The sequence below is a fragment of the Magallana gigas genome, chromosome 3, assembly GCF_963853765.1.
Source record: "Magallana gigas chromosome 3, xbMagGiga1.1, whole genome shotgun sequence".
NCBI lineage: Eukaryota > Metazoa > Mollusca > Bivalvia > Ostreida > Ostreidae > Magallana > Magallana gigas.
The window spans coordinates 7,292,501-7,319,850 of record NC_088855.1 but is presented as its reverse complement, the minus strand read 5'-3'; the positions used below and the strand labels follow the sequence as shown (position 1 = coordinate 7,319,850).

Genomic DNA, 27,350 nt, shown 5'->3' with positions numbered 1-27,350 from the left:
GTAGAGAACGAATGAATAAGAATTCTATATAAGCATTATATTAGACAGAATAAAGTAATAAAATACTTTATAACTTTTCTCCTTTTTATTAATGATTAAGTTTTCTCAAGGGAAAAAAATTATTAGTGTATAGAGAGTTCTTAAAAAATACTTCATGATCAAATATCCGGTAACCAAATTTTAAGAAGAAAGTGTGACTGTGTGAATAAATTCGTAAGGAAGTGTGCACGTGTTTTAAATCTTGGAGTGGGATTAAGGACCTTCAAGGGGATCCATCTCACGGTCGCGCGACTGATTATAGTTGCTCGTGCCCATCAGATGAATTTTCCATACCCTCTCTGGTTTTTCCAGTAAATTTCAATTGCACTTCCCTTTCCGCCTACAGAGACTTGTGAAATCTCATATTTTGAGAGTAAAAAATGTGGCATTTTATTCAAATTATAAATATTACATGCAGATATCGACCCGGATCTGGACAGCGCCGGACGTGTAAATCGCACAGTCATTACTACATGTACATGTACAAAAAATTTTTTTTAATTGTACTTTCAAATAATTTCCTGAAATTCAAATTGTAGACTTTCTGTACTTAGACTCCGGTATGATGTATAAAATCAGACGAATCATTTTCATAAATAAATTTTAAATTTTTCAAAATTATTCTAAGCATTCAAAATGATCAAATCGGTTTGCAAAAGAATGTTATTTCTCTATTTATTAATATATTTTTTTATTTATTCAGCCTTTAATTTTCATGTGAAAAATAATTTTCACGTTTTGTCTAGGCCAACATACATGTAACGTTATAAGTTTTCGTTGTTCTTCACCAATCGCTATGTCATGTCACTGTCACGTGACCCGCCTGCGAGTTATCGTCCTTACTATAACACACGTGCATGTAGAATAGAAATGGCGGTCAACATGAGAGTCGAATGAGTGAAGAAACGTTTGCTATTATACCACGTGCACATCTTAGTTCGTCACAGTTGTTGTTTGTAACGCTGTTATTAGTGTTTAACAAAGTGCACTGACTGCCATGGGTCGCTGACGATAGTTTATTCGACTTTCAGTTGAAAAACTGAGCGACCACGCTGCCGCTGTTTGCTAAGCTTTAAAGATGGAAGCCACCAATGGTTGGTTGGAGTTGGAAGATGGGACGCGGTTTCCCGGTTTCATTTTTGGGGCCAAGACGAGCGTTCCTGGAGAAGTAGGTAGGTATGTGAACGCGACCAAAATGCATGGCCATGCACTTATGTTAACATTGAAAATTGCGCATTTAAATTCAGACCACGCGGATTCTATTTTTCTTTTCATTGGCTAACGACTATAATTTATAAATGTCTATAAACTCTAATTGTTAATAAGTTATGAAAAAGTAAAAGAAAGTAAATAAATAATTTCAACTTTTTCCGTAATTAATTATAAATGTTGAGTACTTGTGTACCTGCACAGCTGTATATTTGCATTCGCATTGCAGTTTTCCAGACTGGAATGGTGGGATATCCTGAGTCGTTGACTGATCCTTCGTACAGTAAGCAGATACTTATCCTGACCTATCCCTTGATTGGGAACTATGGGATACCTGCAGAGGAGAAAGATGAGTTCGGGCTCACTGAATGGTTCGAGTCTGCTAAAATCCATGTTGCCGGGCTTATTGTAGGGGATGTGACGGAAAAATATAGTCACTGGTCCGCAGTAAAATCGCTTTCTAAATGGCTCAGCGAATTCAACGTCCCTGGACTGTATGGTAAAGTCATGTCAGTGTCGGTGTTCAAATTTAAACAAAAAACTCATAATCAAAGTTGCTGATTTTAAAACAAAGGATATTTGAATACAAGAGGTTTTTTTTTCAATATCAGGTTTAGATACGAGGTCTCTGACCAAGAAAATACGTGAGAAGGGAACTATGCTTGGGAAGGTGAGCTTGGAACACGCAGTACAAAGACTTTCCTAATCATATATCATTTCTTTTTATACAAAGGACCAACACTGTAAACCAACTTTTATTCACATGCCAGAAATTTTTCGTGCAGTTAGCAGGAGCCTCTTCGTCGCTAATAACGCAAACCAGCCCTTGTTGAATGTTTGTTATAACACGGCCATACAGGTTTGGTCATGAATATAAGTCATTGCGAACCAGTTTATCGGCAGTTGACCGTGAAATAAAGTCGCTGCGAATAAAAGTTTGTTTACAGTATGTAATGAAGTTGGTTTTAATCATTTGACAAACGACTAAGATTTCAGACTTTAATTTTTTTGTTTCAGATTGTTGTGGAAGGAATGAAAAGCTCTGATGTCCCACTGATAGATCCAAACAAGATTAACCTAGTGTCTGAAGTCTCCCTAAAGGTAACAGATGAACAAACTGAAGTCTCTTATATTAATGGGTTTTATAGATTTCATCGATCATTCATGATTCTCAGAGTTTAGACCTGCAGCTGCCCAGAGAAACCACAAACAAGCTTCGTCTGTATTGGCACTGTCTAATTGCAGGTGAAAACTATACACCTGTGATAGAAAGTGTCAAAATAGAAGGAGAGTAATGTGCAACAGGAGGCTTTTTGAGACCATCAAGCAGTTTTTGTTGTAGTACCAATGAAAATTAGGGGAAAAGTGTTTTTGTTTGTATTTTACTTTCTAAATAAATACTGTTACAATATACTGAAAAAAATTTATCATTCATTCCATCGGAAAGAAATAGGTTGACAAAAGTCATGGAGAGAATAAATTTAACAATCGAAACTCCCAAATAGATTTGTAAAAACTGCCTCAGAGGAACCGAAGGAGGAAACTATGTATCAAAGTTTAGAAATTGGTTCTTTAGATGTTCTTTAACCTGGTTCTCTTCCGTCACAGGAACCAGTTGTGTACAATCCTAAGGGAGAACTAACCATTCTAGCCGTGGACTGTGGAATCAAGTACAACCAAATCAGGTGTCTGTGTCAGAGGGGGGCAAAGGTCAAGGTCGTGCCATGGGACTACAAGATCTCTAGTGATGGTAAACATCATGTTTAATACTATATGAGTGATTATACAAAGTCTCGTGCAAACAATCTTTCTCAAATGAAAAGGCCTTAAAAGCAACTTAATAAGCATTGTAAAGACTTTTCCTTTACGTGATAATGTGCAATTTTGAAGTGTAAAATGACAATCTAGTTTGTTTAGCATGGATAAACCCCAGAACAGTAAAACAAGTTAGTTTGATGTGTTTATGTAACCTTTTAAAATATAAAAAAAAAAAATAAAGAATGTGAAGTATTTTTTTTTTTCAAAATGTAGACCAGAAAAATTTTGGTAGAGACCAAGCAATTGAGACTAGAGGCCAATTTTTAGAATATACCTGTTAACAGATGTTTTATGCTATGATGAAAACATTGTGTTGTTTGTGTACAGAGTATGATGGGTTGTTCATCAGTAATGGCCCAGGAGACCCCCAGATGTGTAAGGCAACCATCGAAAGCTTGAGGAGAGTGGTCAAGGAAGAGAAATACAAGCCCATATTTGGTATCTGTCTGGGTCACCAACTCCTGTCCTTGGCCATTGGGGCCAAAACATTTAAAATGAGGTGGGTGTACTTAGTGGGAATGATCAAGGGTAGTCATGATATTTGATGATACATGATAATTGATGTGAGCATTAGAAATTTGAATCGAAACCAAAGGTAAAAACTAGTAATAAACTGGGCAAAAATAGCTATAAGATGAAGAAAGGGAACTGGGTATTTCAGTAAAAAAAAACAAAAAACAAAAATCCTAGAGCAAATGTAAAACAGTGAAAAAGGAACATTATTTTTCATTGAAGAGAACTAGTTGAAACAACTTGGTGAACAAAACAATCTCTTGTATGCATGTCTAAAATTTTACACCTGTTTCTTGTAGGTATGGAAATAGGGGACATAACTTGCCATGTACCTACGACGACACGATACGCTGCTACATTACGACACAAAACCACGGATTTGCAGTGGATGGAGGTACTCTTCCAGAAGGTTGGAGTAGTCTGTTCATCAATGCCAACGACAAGACCAATGAAGGCATTGTACATGACACAAAGCCATTCTTTAGGTACATATATACAGTGTATATCCTGCAGTGCTGATATGGACACTATCCTATTTTATTGAAGCTATATTTGTTCAGAGTAATTTAAGTCCTTCCCAGGGATGGGGTCGATTACTTTCAAAAGTAATCGATTACAGGCCAATTACTCCTTCCTTTTGATTTTGATTGATTGAGGTTTTTTTTCTTAATCACCCAGAATAGCTTTTGAATCAAACTCTTTTATTTTAGTACGCAGTTTCATCCAGAACACATGGGAGGGCCGAGGGATCTGGAGTGCCTGTTTGATGTTTTCCTAAATCAAGTTATTCTGCATAAAAGAGGACAGAACAGGTAATGTCAATTTTAGTTACAAAATGTTTGAAAGTTTTATTTAGTGCAGCCTATGCCATACACATGTAATATAAGCTCAAGTTGTTATTTTGGGAGATTAATTATTACTAAGATTTTGTGCTGTAAACTTTTTAGTCCCACAGTGAAAGAGAAGCTGTATATGACTTTACAGACTCCTGTTCATGTACCCCCTGTGTCATCTGACCGCCCCAGGAAAGTCCTGATCCTGGGCTCTGGAGGCCTGTCTATCGGTCAAGCGGGAGAGTTTGACTACTCTGGCTCCCAGGCAGTGAAAGCCCTGAAGGAAGAGGGGATACAGACCATCCTGATTAACCCTAATATTGCCACTGTTCAGACGTCAAAGGGACTGGCCGACAAGGTGTACTTCCTGCCCATAACAACAGAGTACGTCACTCAGGTAGGTGATGATGATGATGTCCTTTATTTATGCAATTAGCACACAAAACAAGTTCACAATGTGGTTCTGAAAGTGTTTTCATTGGCAACAAATTATGTACAGAAATGAATAGAGTTTATAGAAATAAACATATAGTACACTTGATTTGGGCTATATGCAGAATGTATTTACATACTGTGTGCAGAAACACTGAATGGATAATGTATGCAGTAATGGTTTGCTTCAGTCTGGCAATAGATGATTGTGAAGATATTGTTTTCATTCTGTGTACAGTTGTAAATACAACTTGTTTATTACTTGTGTAATAAAGATGTTATGTTTGCTGCAGGTGATTAAGAATGAGCGTCCGGACGGAGTGCTGTTGACATTTGGGGGACAGACGGCGTTGAACTGTGGGGTGCAACTCACAAAGACTGGGGTACTAGAGAAGTATGCGGTCAAGGTGTTGGGGACCCAGGTAGCCTCCATCGAATGGACCGAAGACCGAGAGGTGTTTGCCAACAAAATGGCAGAAATTGGAGAATCTGTGGCTCCAAGTGAAGCCGCCTACACAGTGGAACAGGTCAGATGTCCCTTATTGTACAGATCTGTATCAATATAGTTAGACTCTGTCTATTTTTATAAACATTCAAATTCACGTTATGTTCATTTACTTCAAAGTCAACAAAAAGAAGAATTCATGTAGACATGTTTGATTATTTGTGTTTTAGGTTGTACAAGCAGCTGAGCGACTAGGATACCCAGTCTTGGTCAGAGCAGCATTTGCTTTAGGAGGACTAGGATCTGGGTTTGCAGACAACAAAGAACAGCTACTTACATTGGCATCAGCAGCTTTTGCTCACACAAGCCAGGTGTTAGTGGATAAATCTCTGAAGGGCTGGAAGGAGGTGGAATATGAAGTGGTCAGGGATGCCTTTGACAACTGCATTACAGTAAGAGGCTAGATAATAGTGTTTCAAGATTTTTTTGTTACTATAGAATTCTCAATCTTGTCAATAAAAACAAGAATATCACTTCCATTGTATTTACAAATTCCATTTGTGTAGTACTCATAATCTGGATACATGCACATGTCAGATAATGGAAGGTTAATGACAAATATTTGTTGTTTTCTCAGAATTGTTTTTTAAAGTCTACATTGTTTTCCTCAAGGTATGTAACATGGAGAATGTGGACCCACTAGGTATCCACACAGGTGAGTCCATAGTGGTGGCTCCCAGTCAGACGCTGACCAACATCGAGTACAACATGCTGCGGACCACCGCCATCAAGGTCATCAGACACCTGGGGGTTGTCGGGGAATGCAACATACAGTACGCTCTCAACCCAGAGTCAAAGGAGGTAAGCACGGGTTTGGGAGTGCATGGATTTATCAAGGCTGTATCTTATAATTGGTGATCGGTACCTTTCCCCTCTTGAATATTTTCTTTAAAAGGGAAGTTGAATAAAATTGCGTGATAAATCATTCTGAATACCATGGAAAGTAAAGAAAGTTTTACTGCTTACTCTACTTTCTGTAATTTGTTTTGATTTACTGTTTGTTTTCAGTACTTCATCATTGAAGTGAATGCCCGTCTGTCTAGGAGCTCTGCCCTGGCTAGTAAAGCCACGGGTTATCCCCTTGCTTATGTGGCAGCCAAACTGTCCCTGGGAATCCCCTTGCCAGTTCTGAGAAACTCTGTCACAAATTCTGAGGAAAACTCCACGACGGCTTGTTTTGAACCAAGTTTGGACTACTGTGTGGTTAAGGTTCCTCGATGGGATCTCAAGAAGTTCTCCAGAGTGTCCACAAAGGTGAACTTATGAAAAAAAATGTAGAAATTAGAAAATGTTATCATTCACTGTCTACACATTTTATATACTTGTATTTCGGGCTCATTTACACATTTTAATAAATCTCTGGTCCTGTAGCCAAAGAAAATAAGAGAACAGTAAGATTGATTTAGTGATGTAAGTGTTATAACAAACAGTTTGATTGTGATGTAACAGATTGGCAGCTCCATGAAGAGTGTGGGAGAAGTAATGGCCATTGGTCGCAGGTTTGAGGAAGCCGTACAGAAGGCCCTGCGGATGATGGATCCGAGTGCAATGGGTTTTGATCCTTACTTTACAAAAGTATCTGAGGGGGTAAGTTTGGTTCTTTACCACTTGGCACTTCTTGCATCAGGTACTGGATCGTGTTCAGTTTCCTTTCTGAACCTGGTCAATTTCTAATACAACTACATCAAATAAATTTATAAAATAGCAGTTAATTTGAAACTCAGAAATGCAGACTTAAGAATATTTGTAGATATATGTTTGATTATACTGATATGAAGCAAAATTAAATATCAAGGTTTTAGAAAAAGATTATTAACAAAAAATGTTTTCAATAAACAGGAATTACGGGAGCCTACGGATGAGAGGATCTTTGTGCTGGCAGGGGCTCTGAAGCAGGGCTACAGTGTGGACAAACTGTATGAGCTCACCAAGATAGACAGGTGGTTCCTCCACAAGTTCAAGAACATCACTGACTGTATGTCAGGACTGGAGCGGTACAGAGATAAGATGGGCAGCATTCCCAGGGCAGTGCTGCTGGAGGCCAAGAAACTGGGATTTTGTGATGAACAAATTGCCAAGTCTGTTGAAAGGTACGTACTTTCGTTGTTTAACAGTTTAAAATTGTTCTGATGTGAAGACTGGATAACAAGATTTTGAGAATCTGACGGTGACTATTTGGGAAATTTTTGTCTAGAAGAAATACTAAAGGAAATGTGAAGATACACTGACCACACAATAATTGATACCGATAATCATATTTATCAATATCTATATTACAGCACAGAGTTAATGGTACGCAAGAAGCGAAGTGAATTAAAGATTTGTCCATGTGTGAAGCAGATTGACACCGTAGCAGCCGAATGGCCAGCTCAGACTAATTACCTGTACCTGACGTACAACGGATCAGAGAATGACGTCTCCTTCCCAGGGGGCTACATCATGGTGATAGGGTCGGGAGTGTACAGAATCGGGAGCAGTGTGGAGTTTGATTGGTGTGCTGTCAACTGTATCAGAAGTCTGAGAGAGGTAACACTTGTCATATTCATAATTTCTCATAGATGTAGGAATTTTTGGCTTGCCTGCATGTTTTTCTTGATTGGTTGATCTCTCGAGATATCTGTGTAGTAACTAATTACTTGTTTTCACAGATGGGGTACAAGACCATAATGGTGAACTACAACCCAGAGACTGTGAGTACGGACTACGACATGTGTGACAGGCTCTACTTCGACGAGATCTCCTTTGAGGTGAGAAAATCTATACACACCATACATGTTCATTGGTCTTCATGGTGTGAGCAGTTAAAATTCCCAGTTATTGATCAATTACAGTATTTTCTGTATTGTTTTTAGACAGTAATGGACATTTACAACTTAGAGAATCCAGAGGGCATCATATTGTCTGTAGGGGGACAGCTTCCCAACAACATTGCCATGCCTCTACACAGACAGCAAGTAAGGACTCGGTCTTGGAAACCTCAGATTCAGTAAACTCATCTTTACCACGCAAATATCTGAATTCATTTTGTCTTTATTTAGGCTCGTATATTGGGAACATCACCAGAATGCATTGATAATGCAGAGAATCGCTTCAAATTTTCCCGTATGTTGGATAACATGGGAATCCATCAGCCTATGTGGAGAGAACTGTCTACTGTGCAGGTAAGATATCAGTAATTAAAACTGAAAGTAGACTAGTTGTGCACAACTACATTTGTATATTGAACAACGCAAGGAGAACCCATTAGATTTTTGAATTAGCATTCAGAATTGCAAGAAATTAATGTTTTTGTTTTCAGATCAAATGCTTCCTCATTGATTAAATATATTACCAGGGCTCGAGCTGGGCTTCGCCAATTTCGCCAATGGCGAATTTTTTTCTAAAGTGGCGAAAAGAAATCCAAATGTGGCGAAAATCCAATTTTTGTGACTCCTTTTAAAGTTTTAAAATGTGTTTCTTTTTCCCACCAGTTTGTTTATTCGGTCAGTCTGTGTTAATTCAATCACCACGTGCAACCGGAAATCTCGCATCGCTTCAGTGCACACAGCTCTGACCATATATTAGCCCCAGGTTATTTATGGCTTCAGACCATCAATTGTTATGTAACACTTGGAAGTGGTCAATTGTTTAACAATAAGTGTCTTACTGAAGTCAACTATTTTCACATTAAGCCCTAAAGGTGCGAGATCGTAATCTGAGAATGGGGCTAATTAATTAAACTGTTGAACTTGCTAAACTTCTTTAGTTATAAACAAAATAAGAAATATATCATAAGTTTAAAATTTTAAGCCAAAAAACTTAAATAATATTTGTTCCCAAGTTTAGAAGTTATGAAATACTATATGCAATGTAGCCGGTAGCCATAGAAATAATCAGAGTACTGCAAGTGATGACAGTTTTCATGTAATTCAGTTGACTTACAGACAGCGTCATAATTGCCTTCTAAAAATATTTATTTATTCTCAAAGTCACACCAAAGTGGGATAAATATGGGCAGTTCTTCAAAGGATTTTATTTATTGTAATATGCACATTGATAAAAAAAAATAACGTTTTATTGAAGCTGTGTGAGTTTGTATGCAACTTATTGACATAAAACCCAGCAGAATATTTTATTTTTTCATCAGGCTTGTCAAAATAAGGGATTGTTTACTTGTAGCTTGTTAATTTTAAATTAGTCTAGAACAGAAGAAATAATGTCTTTGTGGCTTTCACTCCATTTTCTTATCTAGTATGTGTATGAATCCATAAAGTCATTTTTGTATCTGTTTCTTTATATAAAAAGTGTTTGGTTTTAATTTTATCTCAAACTTAGAACTGTAGAAATTTAGTATCTTAACTTTTCAAAAGCATTGATACCATACATCTTGGAAATCATTTAGTGATGCAAATGGAAACATGTCAATGAGGAGAGTGCATATGTACATACAAAAAATTGGTCAATACATGCATATTTTAAAAATTTCAAAATATTAATAACTAAAACATACAGACTTACATAAACATGTACATGCACATGTATATGTAATATGATAGCAATAAAACATAGGTCGTTCGTGCCGCGCTAAAGTGGCGAAAAGGATTTTTGGTCCAGTGGGACCCCTGTATATTACCATATTGAAAAGGATATTACCTAAATATTTCATTTCTCTTTTGAAAATTGAGTTCTTCCCTATTGCGAATCTTGCAATTAAAATGATTTTTTTTCCCCCAATTCTATATCTGTTTACAGGCCGCTAAGGACTTCTGCAAGGAGGTGGGCTATCCCTGCTTAGTCCGTCCATCCTACGTTCTAAGCGGGGCGGCCATGAATGTGGCCCACTCTGACAAAGATCTGGAAGATTACTTGGGCCAGGCCAGCGCTGTGTCCAAGGAACACCCCGTCGTCATCTCAAAATTCATCCTGGAGGCCAAGGTCTGTGGACAATACACCTTGTTTTTTTCACAATGTTAACAAAATATATTATATACCTTAAAAGGATGTACAGCTTGGTTTATGTATGTGTTTAGATCTGGTCTTTTTTTTTAAAAGATAGTGCTTACATTAAACTAGACTTCCTGACTACAGTAGACTTGTCTTTACAGGAGATAGATGTGGATGCGGTGGCGGCCGACGGAGAGGTGATCTGTATGGCAGTGTCAGAACATGTGGAGAACGCCGGGGTTCACTCAGGGGACGCCACCCTAGTGACCCCACCTCAGGACCTGAACGAAGAAACCTTGGCCAAGATCAGGGTCATCTGCTGCGCTATTGGTCGGGCTCTAGAAGTGACTGGTCCATTCAATCTGCAGCTCATCGCCAAGGTAACAGTCTTTTGGGTTCTTTGTGGCCTATTTATGGAGACAGGGATGAATACTCCTGTTGAACATATGCTGCATATGAATTTACTTAAAACAGATTTTGATTTGTAAGTGCATTGTCATCGCTATAGGTATCACATTTTCATGTACTATTTATAGGACAACCAGCTGAAGGTCATAGAGTGCAATGTCAGAGTCTCCAGATCTCTGCCATTTGTCTCCAAGACTTTAGACCACGACTTCATTGCCACGGCAACCAGAGTGATAATGGGAGAAGTGGTAGAGCCAATCAATGTGTTGTATGGCTGTGGACGAGTTGGGGTCAAGGTCAGCCTCTATTTGAAATTGATTGATTATATAGATAATACGAATGATAAATATATGGATAATTTATTCAAAGTTCATTTTTTCCAATTTACAAAAATTCACTCTTTATTCACTTCAGGTTCCTGTATTCTCCTTCTCACGGCTACAAGGAGCGGATGTGTTGCTCGGTGTGGAGATGGCTAGTACAGGAGAAGTGGCTTGCTTTGGGGAGAACAGATATGAAGCGTACCTAAAGGCCATTATCAGTACAGGGTTCAAGATTCCTAAGAAAAACATTCTCCTCTCCATTGGAAGCTTCAAGGTAAGGTTCAACTGGCCTATTGTATAGGCAGTTAACGTACAACTGGTCTACTCCATTAGCAGGTATTTGGCTGCTTCATACAATATTCAAGCTTAAATTTTTCTTTATCAAATAATATCAAATTAATAATGTTATCAATGATGCTAAAAGAATAGGTACATGCTGTACAGATTTGATATCATTTTTTGATTGCAGGATAAAAAGGAGTTACTGCCCTCCGTCAAAAGTCTACAGACCATGGGATACAGCTTGTATGCCAGCATGGGAACAGCCGATTTCTACAATGAGCATGGACTGAAGGTAAAGTACGACTGATGTGTAACATGCAACGATCAGTTTAACTCCTCAAAACAAATATCTTAAGCTACAACATGTACATCTCTCCTTAAGGTCAATCCTGTAGACTGGCCCTACGAGGATACAGGGGACCACAAGAATGGTGGGGAACAAGCGACGATTGCCGACTACCTGTCAGACAACATGTTTGACTTGGTCATCAACCTGCCCCTGAGGAACTCTGGGTCCTACCGGGCATCCTCCTTTGTCACCCAGGGATACAAGACTCGCAGAATGGCAGTGGACTACTCGGTGCCCCTAATCACTGACATCAAATGTTCCAAGTTACTGATTGAGTCGATCAGGCGCCTGAATGGAATGGCTCCTCCCCTTAAAACGCACATTGACTGTATATCGTCCAGCAGGGTCATGAGACTGCCAGGTATGTGTAATTTTTTCACAGGAAGATAGACTTCAAATTGCTTAATTTTAATGTGTGCTACTTTGATCTTGTTTCCTTTGCAAGAGAATTTTGAATAAACATTGGTTAATTTTGATGTGTGCTACTTTGAGCGAATAAACATTGGTTAATTTTTGTCCCCCGCCGCAACGCGGAGCGGGGACATAGAAATGCCGGGCGGGCGTCCGTGTGTCCGTCCGTCACACTTTTTTGTAAGCGCTCTCATGCTTACAAATTTTGACGGATTTTCATTAAATTTATACCAAATGTTTATACCACTGTTTCTTTGGTCAGGTTCGAAAATCAGCATTGGTCGATACTCTTTGTTGGAGTTATGGGACTTTGACCACAATAATGACTCTGTTTTATCCAAAAATTGACCTTGGAAGCGCTCTCATGCCTACAAATTTTGACGGATTTTCATTAAATTTTTACCAAATGTTTATACCACTAATACCTTGGTCAACTTCGAAAATCAGAATTGGTCGATACTTTTTGTTGGAGTTATGGGACTTTGACCACAATAATGACTCCGTTTTATCCCAAAGTTCACCTTGTAAGCGCTCTCATGCCTACAAATTTTGACGGATTTACATGAAATTTTTACCAAATGTTTATACCACTAATACCTTGGTCAAGTTCCTAAATCAGCCTTGGTCGATAGGAATTCTATTCTTGTTATTTTTGGTACTTTGATGTAATTTTTTTTTGGCATGAGTGTTTTAAATTATTTCTTTACAGGTTTGATTGATGTGCATGTCCATGTTAGAGAGCCGGGAGCCACCCACAAAGAAGACTGGTCAAGTGCCACCTCGGCGGCCCTGGCTGGTGGTATCACCATGATCCTGGCCATGCCCAACACCAACCCCCCAACAGTGGACGAGGCAGCCCTCACTCTGACCCAAAAGGCAAGGAAATTATTGGCCAATTTCTCTTCGTCTGTCTCATATTATTTTATAAATCATTTAGGCATAAAAATTGTGAAGCGAAATCTGATATTCTTAAAGGAGATCTTACAAGACTTGCCTCAAATTGTACAAGCAAGATCTGAAATTCATGAAGGAGATATTTTGTGTTTTAGTTGGCCAGACTTGGAGCTCGCTGTGACTATGGGATATTCCTTGGAGCCAGCAGTGATAACTATACCACACTACCACTTATCTCACCCAAAGCTTGTGCCCTGAAGATGTACCTAAATGAGACCTTCACAACTCTAAAGCTGAATGACTTATCAGTCTGGATGAAGGTAATAAAAACCACAGTCTTCATCGTTAAAACATTTGTCCAGTAATATACAAAGTATTTGAGAATATAAAGAGTAAGATATTTGATTTTCTAATAAATCTATAATGCCCCTTTCAATTGATGGACTATTGAATGTGTAGTTTTTTGCATATGCTTAATTTGAACTATCTTGTAATGTACAGCACTTTGAGCATTGGCCAAAACACCTGCCAATTTGTGCCCACGCAGAGGGAACACACACGGCCGCGGTGATCTTGCTGTCAGAACTGTACAAAAGATCCGTACACATCTGTCACGTGGCAAGGAAAGAGGAGGTGGGTTATACTTCGTTATACTAGTGAAAACCTCTTAAACATTTAATGATGAAAGTTAATTAATGACAGATTAATTACAACAACATGTGTTGAGGATGTACAGGAATGTTACCTGTAAATTAGAAATGTTCATATCCCTATTTTGTGTTTCAGATATTGGTCATAAAAGCAGCCAAGGAGAGAGGATTGGCTGTAACCTGTGAAGTGGCCCCTCATCACCTGTTCTTGACCTCTGACGACCTTGATAGGATAGGTCAGAGTAGAGGTCAGGTCAGGCCATGCCTGGTAACAACTGAGGATCAGGAGACTCTGTGGGAGAACATTGACATCATTGACTGCTTTGCCACAGATCATGGTAGGATCTTGAGTCAAAAGCTATAAACCATGAATAATGCTCAACTCTGTACAGATACCACAGCCCCTCTTTATAGAGGAATTGTATGGTTGCAAAAGAGATCTTTGATAAATTCTTGGGGACCATTTTATTGTTAAAGTTTCTAATGAGAGAAATGTGTGCTGTATAATTATTCTGATTGAATGGTCCGTTTCAGCTCCCCATGCAGTGGAGGAGAAGAACAGTGCTAAGCCCCCGCCAGGCTTCCCCGGGCTGGAGACCATGCTGCCCCTGCTACTGACAGCTGTCCATGATGGGAGACTGACCATAGAGGTATTGTCAAGGACAAATGTCATGAAATTTTCATAGATTTTGGAAACTACATGTATTAAATTCAATGGGTTCAATTATTATCATAGATTCCCATGTCTTCTCTTATAATTTTGTGGGTATTTAATTTTATGGATTCTTTTATGTGAATAAGAATAATTTTTCATCATTTGTGGTTGAGGGGAACCCATGATATCCAAGAAAATTGAGCAACCAAGAATATAAATGATTACATAGTTCACGATAGTTTTAGTAATAGTTTAAGTACAGAATTCCTGTTGAGGTTATCTATCCACTGTTTTGAACAGGACTTGGTTGCCAAGCTTCATACAAATCCAAAAAAGATCTTCAGTCTGCCAGATCAGCCCGATACATACATTGAGGTGGATCTAGAACACCATTGGACCATACCTGATCACATGACCTACTCCAAATCAAAATGGACTCCTTTTGCAGGCATGAAGGTGGTTGGTAAAGTCATGAGGACTGTTCTGAGGGGAGAGGTGGCCTACATTGAAAATGAGGTATGAATGTGATTTGCGACTGCTGCAATTGATTCCTTTTTATGCATGTTTTAAACAACCTTGGCTGTCCCAGATTCTACCATTACAATTGAAATTTGACAAAAATATTGAAATGTAAAACCTGCTGTTTGTCATTTGTCTTGTATTTTTAACTGAGTGCCAACATGGTGATGACAGAATATTGAAGTGTATAAGAAATCCTTTCTAGCATTGGAATGATGATATTTTCACAGACCTGTCCTGAAATAAAACAGTGTTGAGATGAGTGTTTCTGACCAATGCAGATATTAAATCATGGTAGACATGCATAATCTGAAATGTATTGTATTTGCTAAATGATGAATAAGTTAGGCAAGTTTACTTTTCATTTCAAATATCAATACAGGTTTCATTTCATTACTCATATATGGGTGATGTGTGTTTCTTGAATTAGATTCCTTGTATTCTAGATTTTGGTTCCCAAAGGATTTGGGTCGGATATCAAAAGCTATGTCTTGCAAACTGCTGCCCCACTTGGATCAGGGGACCAGCTGCATGTTCAGATCCCCCCGATCTCCTTCACTGGCTCCTCCCAACCCTCGTCTGAACCCTCCAGCCCCCGCAAACTGATCCACACCCACCTGTCTGACCGCTCGCGCCCCCGCTTGGTGGATCCGAGTTACGGTAAGTGTTTTACACAGCCCTACTATACACGGCTCTGAGTTGTTTGAGTGAGGTAGTTGTCCTGTGTGGGTTTTTTTTCACATCATCTCTTTTTCTTTTTTTTCAAACAGCATTACATGATTTTCCTGAGACTACTAAACCAGAACCTGGTACTATGATCTATATGTAGTGGTCAATTGTGCATATCGATATCTGTGTAGTGGTCAGATGCATGGCTTATTTACTGTTATTTCTTTTCTTGCACAATTTGGAGTACCATTGCAAAGCAAAATATTAGATTTCTTTACTTGTAGTGTGGAAGGTCCAAAATTTTCTTTATTTGTATAGAAAAACTAACGATTACTTTCCGTATTATTTTAAGGTCAAGGAATTTTTATTTGGTTATTATTTATGAATATAATAAATACTGTATATAGACAGAAACTAACTCAGTGGCTGTAATGCATCTGTATTAAATCACTTGGTGAGCAGGAGAGGGTTACTAATCTTGGGATAAGAACTAGCTTCTTCATGCTGAACCAGTAGACATTGCTAGACATACTGGAAAGAACAATAATTACTGTATCTGCTTGACTAACACTCAGTATTTTGGCGTAAATGTGGCTTCTTTTTTTTCAAGACCTAAACAAGAATTGCTAAACTAAGAATCCTTGCAGAATACCGGGAGCGTGACTTATCAGCGGGTGATTATGGCCGACGGGACCCAGCCTTCCTTCCCCCTGTCCCTCATGGAATTCCCCAGCCCCCAGGGATGCCGTATTACACCCAGGGAGTCACAGGACATCACATTTTGTCTGTGAAAAGTTTCACTAAGGACCAGGTAAACTTAAGTACTCTCATGAGATTAATCAGGTTAATTAAGTATTAAAATTTAAGAAAATGAAGATGAAATTAACAACAAAATGCAAAGTACCCTGTACATAATTGTACCATGACTACAAGTAAACACAGACTGACAGCATTTTGTATTTTTGAACAGCTACATTCCCTGTTTAACCTGGCCCACCAGTTCAGAGTAGCTGTGCTGAGAGACCGCCCCCTGGACTACATCCTCAAGGTAACCGAATTACCTGTTGGCATTATAGCTACTAGTTACCTGTCATCATGTATGTAATTATACCCCCGCTCCGAGGGTATACTGTTTTACCCTTGTGTGTCTGTCTGTCCGTCCGTCTGTCTGTCCGTCCGTAACAAAAATTTCTGTCGCATTTATCTCAGCAACTATTTATCGCAGATGCTTGAAATTTTTACACAGTATTTGTATAGGCATGCCATATCGTGGGATATATTTTTGTACCAATCCGACGCCAACTTCCTGTTAAATGACGACTTTGTTTATTTTTAGGAAAAATTTTATAACAAATTTTCCTCAAAGAATTCTCAGCAACTGTTTATTGCAGATGCTTGAAATTTTTACACAGTATTTGTGTAGGCATGCCATATCGTGGGATATATTTTTGTACCAATCGGACGCCAACTTCCTGTTAAATGACGACTTTGCTTATTTTTTAACTAAAATTTTCAAACAAATTTTCCTCAAAGAATTCTCAGCAACTGTTTATTGCAGATGCTTGAAATTTTTACACAATATTTGTATAGGCATGCTATATAGTTGGATGTATTTTTGTACCAATCGGACGTCAACTTCCTGTTAAATGACGACTTTGCTTATTTTTTAACCAAAATTTTCAAACAAATTTTTGTCAAAGAATTCTCAGCAACTGTTTATTGCAGATGCTTGAAATTTTTACACAGTATTTGTATAGGCATGCTTTATAGTGGGATGTATTTTTGTACCAATCGGACGTCAACTTCCTGTTTAATGAGTACTTTGTTTATTTTTAGCCAAAATTTTCAAACAAATTTCCATCAAAGGTTTCTCAGCAACTATTTATCGCAGATGCTTGAAATTTAAACACAGTATTTGTATAGGCATGCCATATCATGGGATATATTTTTGTATTAATCGGACGTCAACTTCCTGTTAAATGACGACTTTGCTTATTTTTTAACCAAAATTTTCAAACAAATTTTCCTCAAAGATTTCTCAGCAGCTATTTATCGCAGATGCTTGAAATTTTTACACAGTGTTTGTTAAGGCATGCCATATCGTGGAATATATTTTTGTATCAATCGGACGTCAACTTCCTGTTAAATGACGACTTTGTTTATTTTTAGCCAAAATTTTCAAACAAATTTCCGTCAAAGATTTCTCAGCATCTATTTATCGCAGATGCTTGAAATTTTTACACACTATTTGTATAGGCATGCCATATTGTGGGATACATTTTTGTATCAATCGGACGTCAACTTCCTGTGAAATAATGACTGTTTATTTTTAGCCAAAATTTTCAAACAAATTTTCCTCAAAGATTTCTCAGCAGCTATTTATCGCAGATGCTTGAAATTTTTACACAGTGTTTGTTAAGGCATGCCATATTGTGGGATATATTTTTGTACCAATTGGACGTCAACTTCCGGTTAAATGAGTACTTTGTTTATTTTAGCCAAAATTTTCAAACAAATTTTCCTCAAAGATTTCTCAGCAACTGTTTATCGCAGATGCTTGAAATTTTAACACACTATTTGTTTAGGCATGCCATATTGTGGGATATATTTCTGTACCAATCAGATGCCAGCTTTCTGTTAAATGTCGACTTTGCTTATTTTGCATATTCACATCAGAGCGGGGGTATCACTAGTGAGCATTGGCTCACAGATATCTTGTTTATAATAGTTTACAATTCTTTATACTTGCTTTAAGAGAAATACTTTGGTCTGTGTGAATCTTGTTACACATCCTCTCTTTATTTACCAAGCTCATGTCTGTCTGTAGGGTAAGGTCATGGCCTCCATGTTCTTTGAGGTCAGTACAAGAACGAGCTGTTCATTCTCTGCGGCCATGCAGAGACTGGGGGGTAGTGTAGTCACCCTGGAGTCTTCAATGTCGTCCCTCCAGAAAGGAGAGTCCCTCCATGGTCAGTAATGCTGTTAAGGCTTAAAATCTCTTATTTTTTGCATTATTGTAGAAGGAATTTTTGTTGATATTGCATTACCTGTATAAGATGAGATGTTGCTGTATTTCAGACTCTGTGATGATGATGGCTGGGTATTCAGACGTGATTGTGATGCGGCACCCCACCCCTGGTGTCATGACGGTAAAAACATAGTGGCTCTACATAATGATAACGCTGATTGCCATTAAGGTTGTTTACTCATGAAAACTGATTACAGATAAATTACTTTGATTGTGAAATGTTTGAGATAATGATAAACAAAAATTTGCAAGGTTGTTCACTCGTAAAGTAGACTGTATATCTGTGTAGGATACCCTACAGTTTTCTTTATAGATGTAGGTGATAGCTGATTGTCATCAAGGTTGTTATCTTATACAGGAGGCTGTTAAGATGTGTAGGAAGCCTGTGATCAACGCCGGGGATGGAGTGGGGGAACACCCCACACAGGCTCTGCTGGACGTGTTCACCATACGGGAGGAAATTGGGACCGTCAACGGCCTCACAGTGAGTACCTGTAGACATGCAAGGGGTTAGAGCTTGATAGCTAGGCTGTGTATATCTTATATATCCTACTGCACTTGTAAGTTAATTAATGAAAGGCTTAGAAGTAATTTTTTATAATATGAATGTTGCAATGTGTTTCAATGTTGTTTGTCATTTGTCTTGTTGCTTTGACTGTAAATAAATGAATTGGAATGTATTGAAGCTCCAGCATTGGAATGATGATATTTTCACAGACCTGTCCTGAAATAAAACAGTGGTGAGATGAGTGTTTCTGACCAATGCTACACTAAAATCATTGTTGATGACATGCATGCACTGAGATATATTGCTTGGATAAGGAAAGCCTGCTTTTAACTTGAATTAGCAATAGATTTCTTTTCATTGCTTAGCCAAAGTACATTGCTTTATTTTGCCTATTGAAACTGTTGAATCAATCCTCATTAGAATTAATTTTCCTTTCAAAAAATTTATTGCTTGTTATTAATCAAAAATCTATTTTACGTTGTATCTCTTTTCTCTATAAACTTATATGTCTTTTTTTTTTGGCAAAAAAGTCATTAAGAAATACCTAAGACAACTTGAATGATGTCAGTTTGATAGACGATTACTGTGTATTTTACTGAATTAATGTATACACAGGCGCTTATCACCACCACTTCAGTTCAGTGAACTTATATTAAGTGGGTGCAATATTTGGTGGAAAATATTTTTTCTACAAGTTAGTGTGGATTTAATTCAGCCCATTTCTGAAAGTACTCATTTTATACAAGTATGCTAGGTATTAGCAATTTACTTTATTTCCTGGAAGCCGCTTTTGACCAAAAACGCTGAAGAAAATACACAAACAAATGTAATACATTTACAGTATGTGTAAAGCAAATGTCGGCTGCTGGTTTTGATTTTGTGCTGAAATGATGACACCACAGACCTGTCCTGAGAGTAAAAACATCTGTAGAAGGAATAATTTTCTGACCAGCATTGAGATCAAAACGAGCAGATGTCCCATTTAACAGTACATGTACATCTAATTAAAATATCATCACATCTTTCTATAATTGTACAATGTACTTGTAGATTACTATGGTCGGTGATCTGAAAAACAGCCGGACAGTTCACTCACTGGCGCGACTGTTGACGCAGTACAGAGTCAATCTGTGTTACGTGTCACCAGAATCTCTGAAAATGCCAGAGGACGTAAAACGAGATGTCACAGCCAAGGGAGTATCCCAGGTAAATAAGATATAGCCGGATAGAAAAGGAAGGGGGGGGGGGGGGGGGGATTACCTGGTTAATGTTCACAAATCCTGAATCTTTGCTGTATCTTAGATCAGGGCTGTGTTGTATAAAAGAACTTAATACCAAATTAATAAATGCTAATTCATCACAAACTAAGCAATGTTTTATTCTAATGGCTGTAAAATATGTTTATGAAAATCAAAATAATTTTATATATTAAATGGTTTTATTTAAGTTTTATTCAATAAATACCATTCCATGAGACTAAACATATTTACGACTTTGTCCTAAATTCTTTAGTATGACGCAGTGTGAACATTTCTATCTATAATAGGTAGAGTTTTGGTGTAGATGTATTATGTTGAGTGATGATAATTTTCACAGACCTGTACTGAAATATAACTGTGGAAGTGAATTACTGACAACCTATTATCTGATTTCACAACATCAGTTGCCACTATAGCCTAAGAAACAATGATGACAAGTTTGACTACTCTATGGAATTTTGATTGTGCAGGCAGAGTTCACTTCTCTAGAGGACGTCTTATCCGACACTGATGTTTTGTACATGACTCGTATACAAAAGGAGAGATTCGTCAGTGAGGAGGAGTACAAAAAGGTGAGGGGTCAAAGGTTATGAGAGTTCGGGAAAGTAAAAAAAAGCATTGGCTGCGATGCAGAGAAGCCCTTGATTTCAGCAGTAATGATTACTAAATTTTGTGCTTGAATGATCCGTGTGAGAACACAAGCAATGCTTTGAATGAACTGTTAACTTCTCAAACTAAATTGCATGTTACCTGAGTACAGGTAATTCTTCCCTGTATTAATTGATTTGATTGAGGTCCACAAGTACTATCTGTTTTGTTGTGGTCTTTTGTGGCACTCTGATGACCTGGCTGCATACAGTACGCCTTGCTGAAAGTTGTTTGTCTCTGACAGTATAGGTCTGGATATGATTTGTGTATCTTCAATTTTTTTTTTCTTCAAAATTTTAGATTAATTTTGATTTTTGAAGACTGTAAATTAATGATTATTTTATAGTTCAAGGCCATTATGCAAAGTCAATGTCACATTGATCTTTATGAATCAGAATTTTATTTATTGTAAGAATGAACCTTTTATGTTTTTTTCTTGGTGATTTAAATACTGTTATGGAACAAAATAGAATTAGCAGTTCAGATTTTGTGGATTTTTTAAAATTAAAAATATGAAACAGCAATGCAGGCAACTCGGTGCCATTTATGGTTATCTGCATAAGTATATACCGATATTATGATGACCTTTGCTATGCATATATAAAACAGTAAATAATGCTAAACAAACTACTGGTAACCTACGGGCGGCAAAAAACCTCTCCAGCATCAGTGAGAGAAATTGAACAGAAATTGGATCCAGTGTTCACAGTTTTTAAAATGGACAAGGTCTAAGCTGATTAACTTTGATTGTTGTAATTAAAGCAAGGTTAGCAGTGATGATTACACCTATATATGTGCTTGAATGTCAGTGAGAGAACACAAGCAATGCTTTGAATGAACTGCTACATTGAATTTTGCTGTATAGAGTAAGTCCATGGTTGTTCATGAAACCAGAGACATTCTGTAAGCAGCATGCACTCTGCAAAAGACTGATTGGCTGGTTGTCTTGTATATTTTTGAGTGGTCTCCTATTTTCCTTCAAAAATTGTGTTTGATGAGTGGTACTCTACTTTTGAGGACTGCTCTCCTTGTTTTCTTTCTAAAGCAGTTTAACCTTTCTCATTGAAGAAACTTAGGACAGTGGTTTTATTAATAGTAGTTGGCGTCAATTTGTATAGATTTTATAAAATACAGTTTTAAAAGTAAATATTTCTTGGACTATACAGGACCATTACAAATTTTCAAATACAAAGGGTCATACATCGTCTCATCTATTTTATTCCTAACTATTGAATAAATATACTGTATATATTGCAATTCAGAAGACAAACCAACAAAAAGAAAAAAAAGTGTTTTGTTTGAAATTTATAAATTGTATAAACAGTAATGATTACAACAATTTCTGTGCTTGAACGTCAGTGAGAGAACACAAGCAATGCTTTGAATGAACTGATTTATACTAATTCTGATAATCTGATTTAAAATGAAATGAGAGATAATGGAATTATGTATTATTTCATTGAAATTTTGAGGTGGAATGATACTGCGTGAAGAGTTGTGTTTTTGCTAGCCTGCAAGCATTCCAATTTTGTCAAGTTCAATATGATAGTTTTGATTGCATATTTAAAAATTTGAGTTAAATTTTGTTCTGCCACAAACAGTGTCTAGGATTAAGATTAAACTTGCATTGAATTTAAACACAAGAAACCAAAATTTTATAACAAAGGTAGTGGCAGGTTTTATGAATGATTAATTATCAAGTTATGAATTCTTTCAAAAACATTATGGGATTGCTATCAATTTGTTTTTAATGCTTTGAATTCTTGAAATGATGATTCTCAGAACTGGAGTCTCTGAAATTTTCTGTAGAAAGTTCTGATCTGAGTCAAGGATTTTTCATTTAGAATAAAAATAAATATCGGTTTTAAAGAAAATGATTATATTAATAAAAACAAACAAACAATTTGTAATAGGGTGATGTATTGATTTTAAAAATTCTCAGTTCTTTTTTTTTTAACTATTCATAAGGGTAATTAATATATATATATATTTATTTTTTTTTATTTTTTTTTTTTTAAAAAGATTTATATTTTAAAGAAAAGGAGGGGTAAGTAATTGATTAATATTTCAGTGATGAGCATTAGGATTTGAGAGTCAAAATTATGGAAATAATGGATAGAGGGTCTACAGTCAGAGTAGATAAAGGAGATGCCCGTGCTACACAGATGTAGGTTAGGACATGTTTCTCTCTCCACGCGATGAACCTGATAGTTTTTAATCAAGAAAAGGCATCACCATGGAAATGATGATCCTCAGAACTGGAGTCTCTGAAATTCTCTGTAGAAAGTTCTGATCTGACTCCACGAGGTGCAGTTAATGCTTAATTAAAATTGTAATTTTAAAGCTTTACCAAGCAGTAGTTAATGATTTTTTTTTAAAAACATGTTGGAAAATATTTAAGGTAGATTTGATGGGTAATAAATTGAACTTCTAGCCCTTTAATTATTTAGGGTTTTAACATTTGTTATTAGTGTGCCCAATACTTAAAACACTGAGGTAAAAGAAAGCTGTAAGTTGTTTTAAAATAATATAAAGGGGTATTGCAATTAAATTTCTAACCAATTTATCAGTGTATTGAAAATTTAGGCTTTGTTAAGACTTGGATACAAATTAAATGCTTTTAATATGTGAAATTTGTGGACTTGAAAATGATGATTCTCAGAACTGGAGTCTCTGAAGTTCTCTGTAGAAAGTTCTGATCTGAGTCAAGGATACATTTGATGATAATGTTTCTTAAAGGCTGAACATTTTACAAACGCCCCCTTTTTTACCTGTACAAACTTCAAAATGATGCCGCTTGTCAATCAAGTTTGAAACAATAGCACCCAGTTTGATTGACGTGATCGTCCGAGCGTGATCTTGCCAGGTCCGCGGATTTCTGTTTACTAGCAATTAACAACTTTATCTTTGATATCTTCCGTCATGAATTAAAAAGGGGGAATTGAAAATTGATTTTTAAACATTACCAGTATTAAAATTGATTATGAAAAATAATTATTCAGTGATTGAAAATAGCACAATTTATATTTGAATTATGTTGAATGTGTGTGACCTAATAAATTCCACGAACATGCATGGACAGCTCCAAAACATATAAAATTTTCTTTTTACAACAAACGCACACTGTGCTACTAAACCTATATTTACTGGTAATTCACTCAGTTGGAAGTTGGTGCATGTAAACGTCACTCCATGGAAAACAAACTCCATTAATTGTCGACGTATAATGGCTGTCTTTACATTCCACATTCTTACTGATCGTATGGTTTTCTTATACTATTATAATTGTTAAAATTAAGTTTTTAAACCATGTCTAGTGCTAAACACAATGTACTGAGTTAAACTTTTATAGCAGAATTAATTTACGGCATTTTTCAATTGTGCTTTACACACGTGTGCTTAGAGAAAATTCGGACGACACATACCATTTCCGTATAAAATCGCTTCGTATGGTCATTAGAACAATAAAATATTTAAACTAAGACCAATTCTGACTAATTCTTTATTTCCTGTATATTAATTTGCCTCCTGTGTATAGCGATTAGCAGCGTTCACGACCACAGGTAGACAGCAAGCCCCGGAGGCTTTCACACCTCTAATAATTAAGCCCCGCCCTCACCTGAGATTTACCACCCGGTAAAAATGTTCGGCATTTAAGAAAATCTTTACTGAAATCCAAATATATTGGCATTTTAGTTGGCGAGAATCACATAGTACTTGTATTGATTTGTATTGTTGTCAATGAAGTATCTTTAGACGATGATGTTTCAGGAGATTCCTTGAAACCAGGTATAGGTTGTATCTTTTGAAAAATATTTGGCCTGTACATGTACTTATACTCATAAAATAAGGTGTTTGGATTCAGGACAAAATATGAAGTTTAAATGATTATAAAAGGAGTCCTTTCTAAAATTTAAGCAAAAAAAAGGGAAAAAGAACTCTCTTTTCTCAACATTGTGATGTGTGTTGAAAATTCTAATGAATCAGATGTGTTTTGAGTTGTTGACCTTGAAATGATGATTCTCAGAACTGGAGTCTCTGAAATTCTCTGTAGAAAGTTCTGATCTGAGTCAAGGAGATGCACTTCAGCTTATTTCTACTGATTAACTTCAGAAGACATCAAGTTGGATCAGCACCTTACAAAGTAAATTTTAAGAACCTGACTCAAGCTATCGTATATCTATAATCCAGTGTTTTCTCTTTAAGGTGTGTGGTCAGTATGTCATTGTACCTGAGACAATGAGGAAGGCCAAGAAGAAGATGGTTGTGATGCATCCACTACCCCGGGTCAACGAAATTCAGTAAGTACCATGTCTAGTTCTTATCCAATGCATTGACCGAGTAGATATAATGAAGCTGAACACTACTGATAAACAGGCACCAGTACATGGGTATATAATCCCTTTGATTTTGTTACACCTGGTTGCACACCTGAACCTCATGGCAGACGTGAAATATTCCTTGTGTTGTCTTACATTTTGTGCTTTTGTTTCTTGTTTTATGTGCATTTTCTGTTTACATATAATGCATTGTCCTGTATATTTGTTGGCATTTGTCCTGGTATGAAATTTGAAGATTTTATTGCGGGTAACTGAGTAAAATGGTGATGTGAGATGAGACCTCTACAGCAAAATACTTGTAAGGAGTCTTTGGCCTATATAGGGGTTGGTGGGATAGCGGCATGGAGAGAGAAATATGGGGACAATCCCTTTTATGATTAGTGTTCAGCTTTTATTTGTAAAAAATTATTTCATCAACGTAGAAGATCTTGACCAAAAATATAGTTGACTGATGTCCATCTTTGCTCTATTTCAGTCCTGAGTTAGACTCGGATCCTCGCGCAGCGTACTTCAGACAGGCAGAGAACGGGATGTATGTCAGAATGGCATTACTGGCCCTGGTCCTGGGCAAGTGCTGATCAAGCTGTTCACTTAGCAGTTCTTGCTTCAGTTGTAAACTTGAGTTTACTCATCAGAAACTAATCACCACAAAACTAACTTTTTCTTGTATAAAATTTACATTTCTTATGGAATCATTTAAATTTGTGGGGCCCAATTTTCATGGATTGTGACTTTTTTGCTCAATCGCAGGAATGTAATTTCGTGGATGTGTCTGTTACTGTTAAATAACAAAGATAACTCTTTCTAAAATTATTTTCATGCGGATTTAAAATTGTGGGAGAGGTTTACCCACAAATACCACGATAATTGAGCCACCACGAATTTTAAGGATTCCACAGTATTTTGTTCTAAACTTGTTATTGCCTCAGCTATAGACTGGCATTACTTGCTTTAGTTCAACCTGAGCTTACTTAAGTCACACAACTGGAGATCTTTAGTGGAAAAGTGGCCATTACTTGCTTTATTAAGTCATTTTTTGTGTTCATCGTATTGAAATATGATTAAATATTTTGACCAAAGTGTAATACACTGCTTTGTGATTCAGGAAAATGTCGTAAGAGACAGAAGTTGTGCTCTTGAACAAATGTCTTATTTTTGTGACGACACTTGATCATTATAAGTGCTAGATAGCAAGTGCTAATAATTACCATTTACAAGTCTATATAGAAATAATATGTATTGAATCATTATGATTTTGGATGTTTTTTTTTTTTTTTTTTATAATATTAATTTTGAAATACATTGATGTTCTCTTTGTTTTAATCAGATAGAAACGAGGTGTATTCTATTCCAGTCTATTCTACTGCCAATACGTTGTTCATACAACCCTATTGTCCATATACTCGTATATGTGTTCACCAACATGAGATTCATGTCCATTTAATCATATTGTTTATCCACACCCTTAGCTGTGAATCATTGTTTTAATCTTACTGCCTATGCGTATAAGCCTGGAAGTCATGTACCCAATAAATCATTTCCATCTAATTCCACTGCCTTTATATATTCACATGAATTCCAATTTTTGTTTTCGCCAGCATTTCTGTATATGAACAAATGTGTGTAAATTCTGCAAATATAGATGTTTATTGTTGAGTGAAAAGAATATTATACAATGTATGTTCAGTTTTTCTCAGGCTGTCCTATTATTGAGGATGATTGACTTCATATTAAATGCCAGACAGATAGAAATAAAAAAACAAAACAAAACTTTTTGTACAGGGCTGTCTGCCATTCTTAAAATGTGGGATCATTACTGATCTCTCGGTTGTAAACTGTAGTTTATCAAGTGGGAAGCATAAACAATTATGGTAGTTAAAGAATCTCGAGATTTATTTTTGTTTTCAAAACTTATTTACACTTTATAGAGCTTTGTACAAACACTTTGTTTGCTGCCAAGAATTTTGCTTTATGAATAAAATTCTATTTTGTTGCCTACTTTTGTGTTAATTATTCCATGTGTGAAGTATATGATCAAGATTTTCATTAATAACATGCGTAAAGTGCCCTGCTCAGTGTACCCGTAACCAGTTAGTCTGACAAGTGATGTCCAGATCATATTTTCTCTTTCCTTG

The 27,350-nt window shown here is 36.7% G+C and overlaps 1 protein-coding gene across 6 annotated transcripts; it reads left to right on the top strand.

Moving 5' to 3' along the window:
* Nucleotides 1-876: 876 nt before the first annotated feature.
* On the top strand, nucleotides 877-27,213 carry LOC105319299 (multifunctional protein CAD). 6 transcript variants are annotated; one of them, XM_034483401.2, is made up of 42 exons: nucleotides 877-1,211; nucleotides 1,478-1,747; nucleotides 1,860-1,918; nucleotides 2,266-2,349; nucleotides 2,857-2,998; nucleotides 3,394-3,565; nucleotides 3,879-4,064; nucleotides 4,290-4,391; nucleotides 4,527-4,809; nucleotides 5,138-5,371; nucleotides 5,520-5,741; nucleotides 5,962-6,150; nucleotides 6,358-6,603; nucleotides 6,799-6,936; nucleotides 7,189-7,439; nucleotides 7,629-7,875; nucleotides 7,998-8,096; nucleotides 8,202-8,303; nucleotides 8,388-8,510; nucleotides 10,081-10,263; nucleotides 10,434-10,652; nucleotides 10,809-10,976; nucleotides 11,095-11,277; nucleotides 11,473-11,577; nucleotides 11,668-11,995; nucleotides 12,755-12,921; nucleotides 13,095-13,259; nucleotides 13,441-13,572; nucleotides 13,726-13,927; nucleotides 14,124-14,239; nucleotides 14,545-14,760; nucleotides 15,210-15,423; nucleotides 15,534-15,572; nucleotides 16,080-16,243; nucleotides 16,403-16,480; nucleotides 18,260-18,401; nucleotides 18,511-18,581; nucleotides 18,819-18,944; nucleotides 20,019-20,174; nucleotides 20,698-20,799; nucleotides 25,082-25,176; nucleotides 25,691-27,213. In XM_034483401.2, exons 1-42 carry the CDS (start codon nucleotides 1,118-1,120, stop codon nucleotides 25,791-25,793), a joined length of 6,717 nt encoding a protein of 2,238 aa, XP_034339292.2. In that variant the 5' UTR covers nucleotides 877-1,117; the 3' UTR covers nucleotides 25,794-27,213. The 6 variants fall into 6 exon arrangements, with proteins under 6 accessions (XP_034339292.2, XP_034339294.2, XP_034339293.2 ...); XM_034483403.2 differs by having other exon boundaries at nucleotides 877-1,215; XM_034483402.2 differs by lacking the exon at nucleotides 15,534-15,572.
* The last annotated feature ends 137 nt before the right edge of the window (nucleotides 27,214-27,350 follow it).

What these genes read in the sequence shown, in the direction of transcription:
- LOC105319299 (XM_034483401.2), top strand. Translation starts at nt 1,118, where the DNA reads ATGGAAGCCACCAATGGTTGGTTGGAGTTGGAAGATGGGACGCGGTTT. An exon ending in TTACAAAAGTATCTGAGGGG is followed by an intron (nt 6,937 to 7,188) that starts GTAAGTTTGGTT and finishes TTCAATAAACAG; the next exon opens with GAATTACGGGAGCCTACGGA. An exon ending in TGGCCTACATTGAAAATGAG is followed by an intron (nt 14,761 to 15,209) that starts GTATGAATGTGA and finishes CTTGTATTCTAG; the next exon opens with ATTTTGGTTCCCAAAGGATT.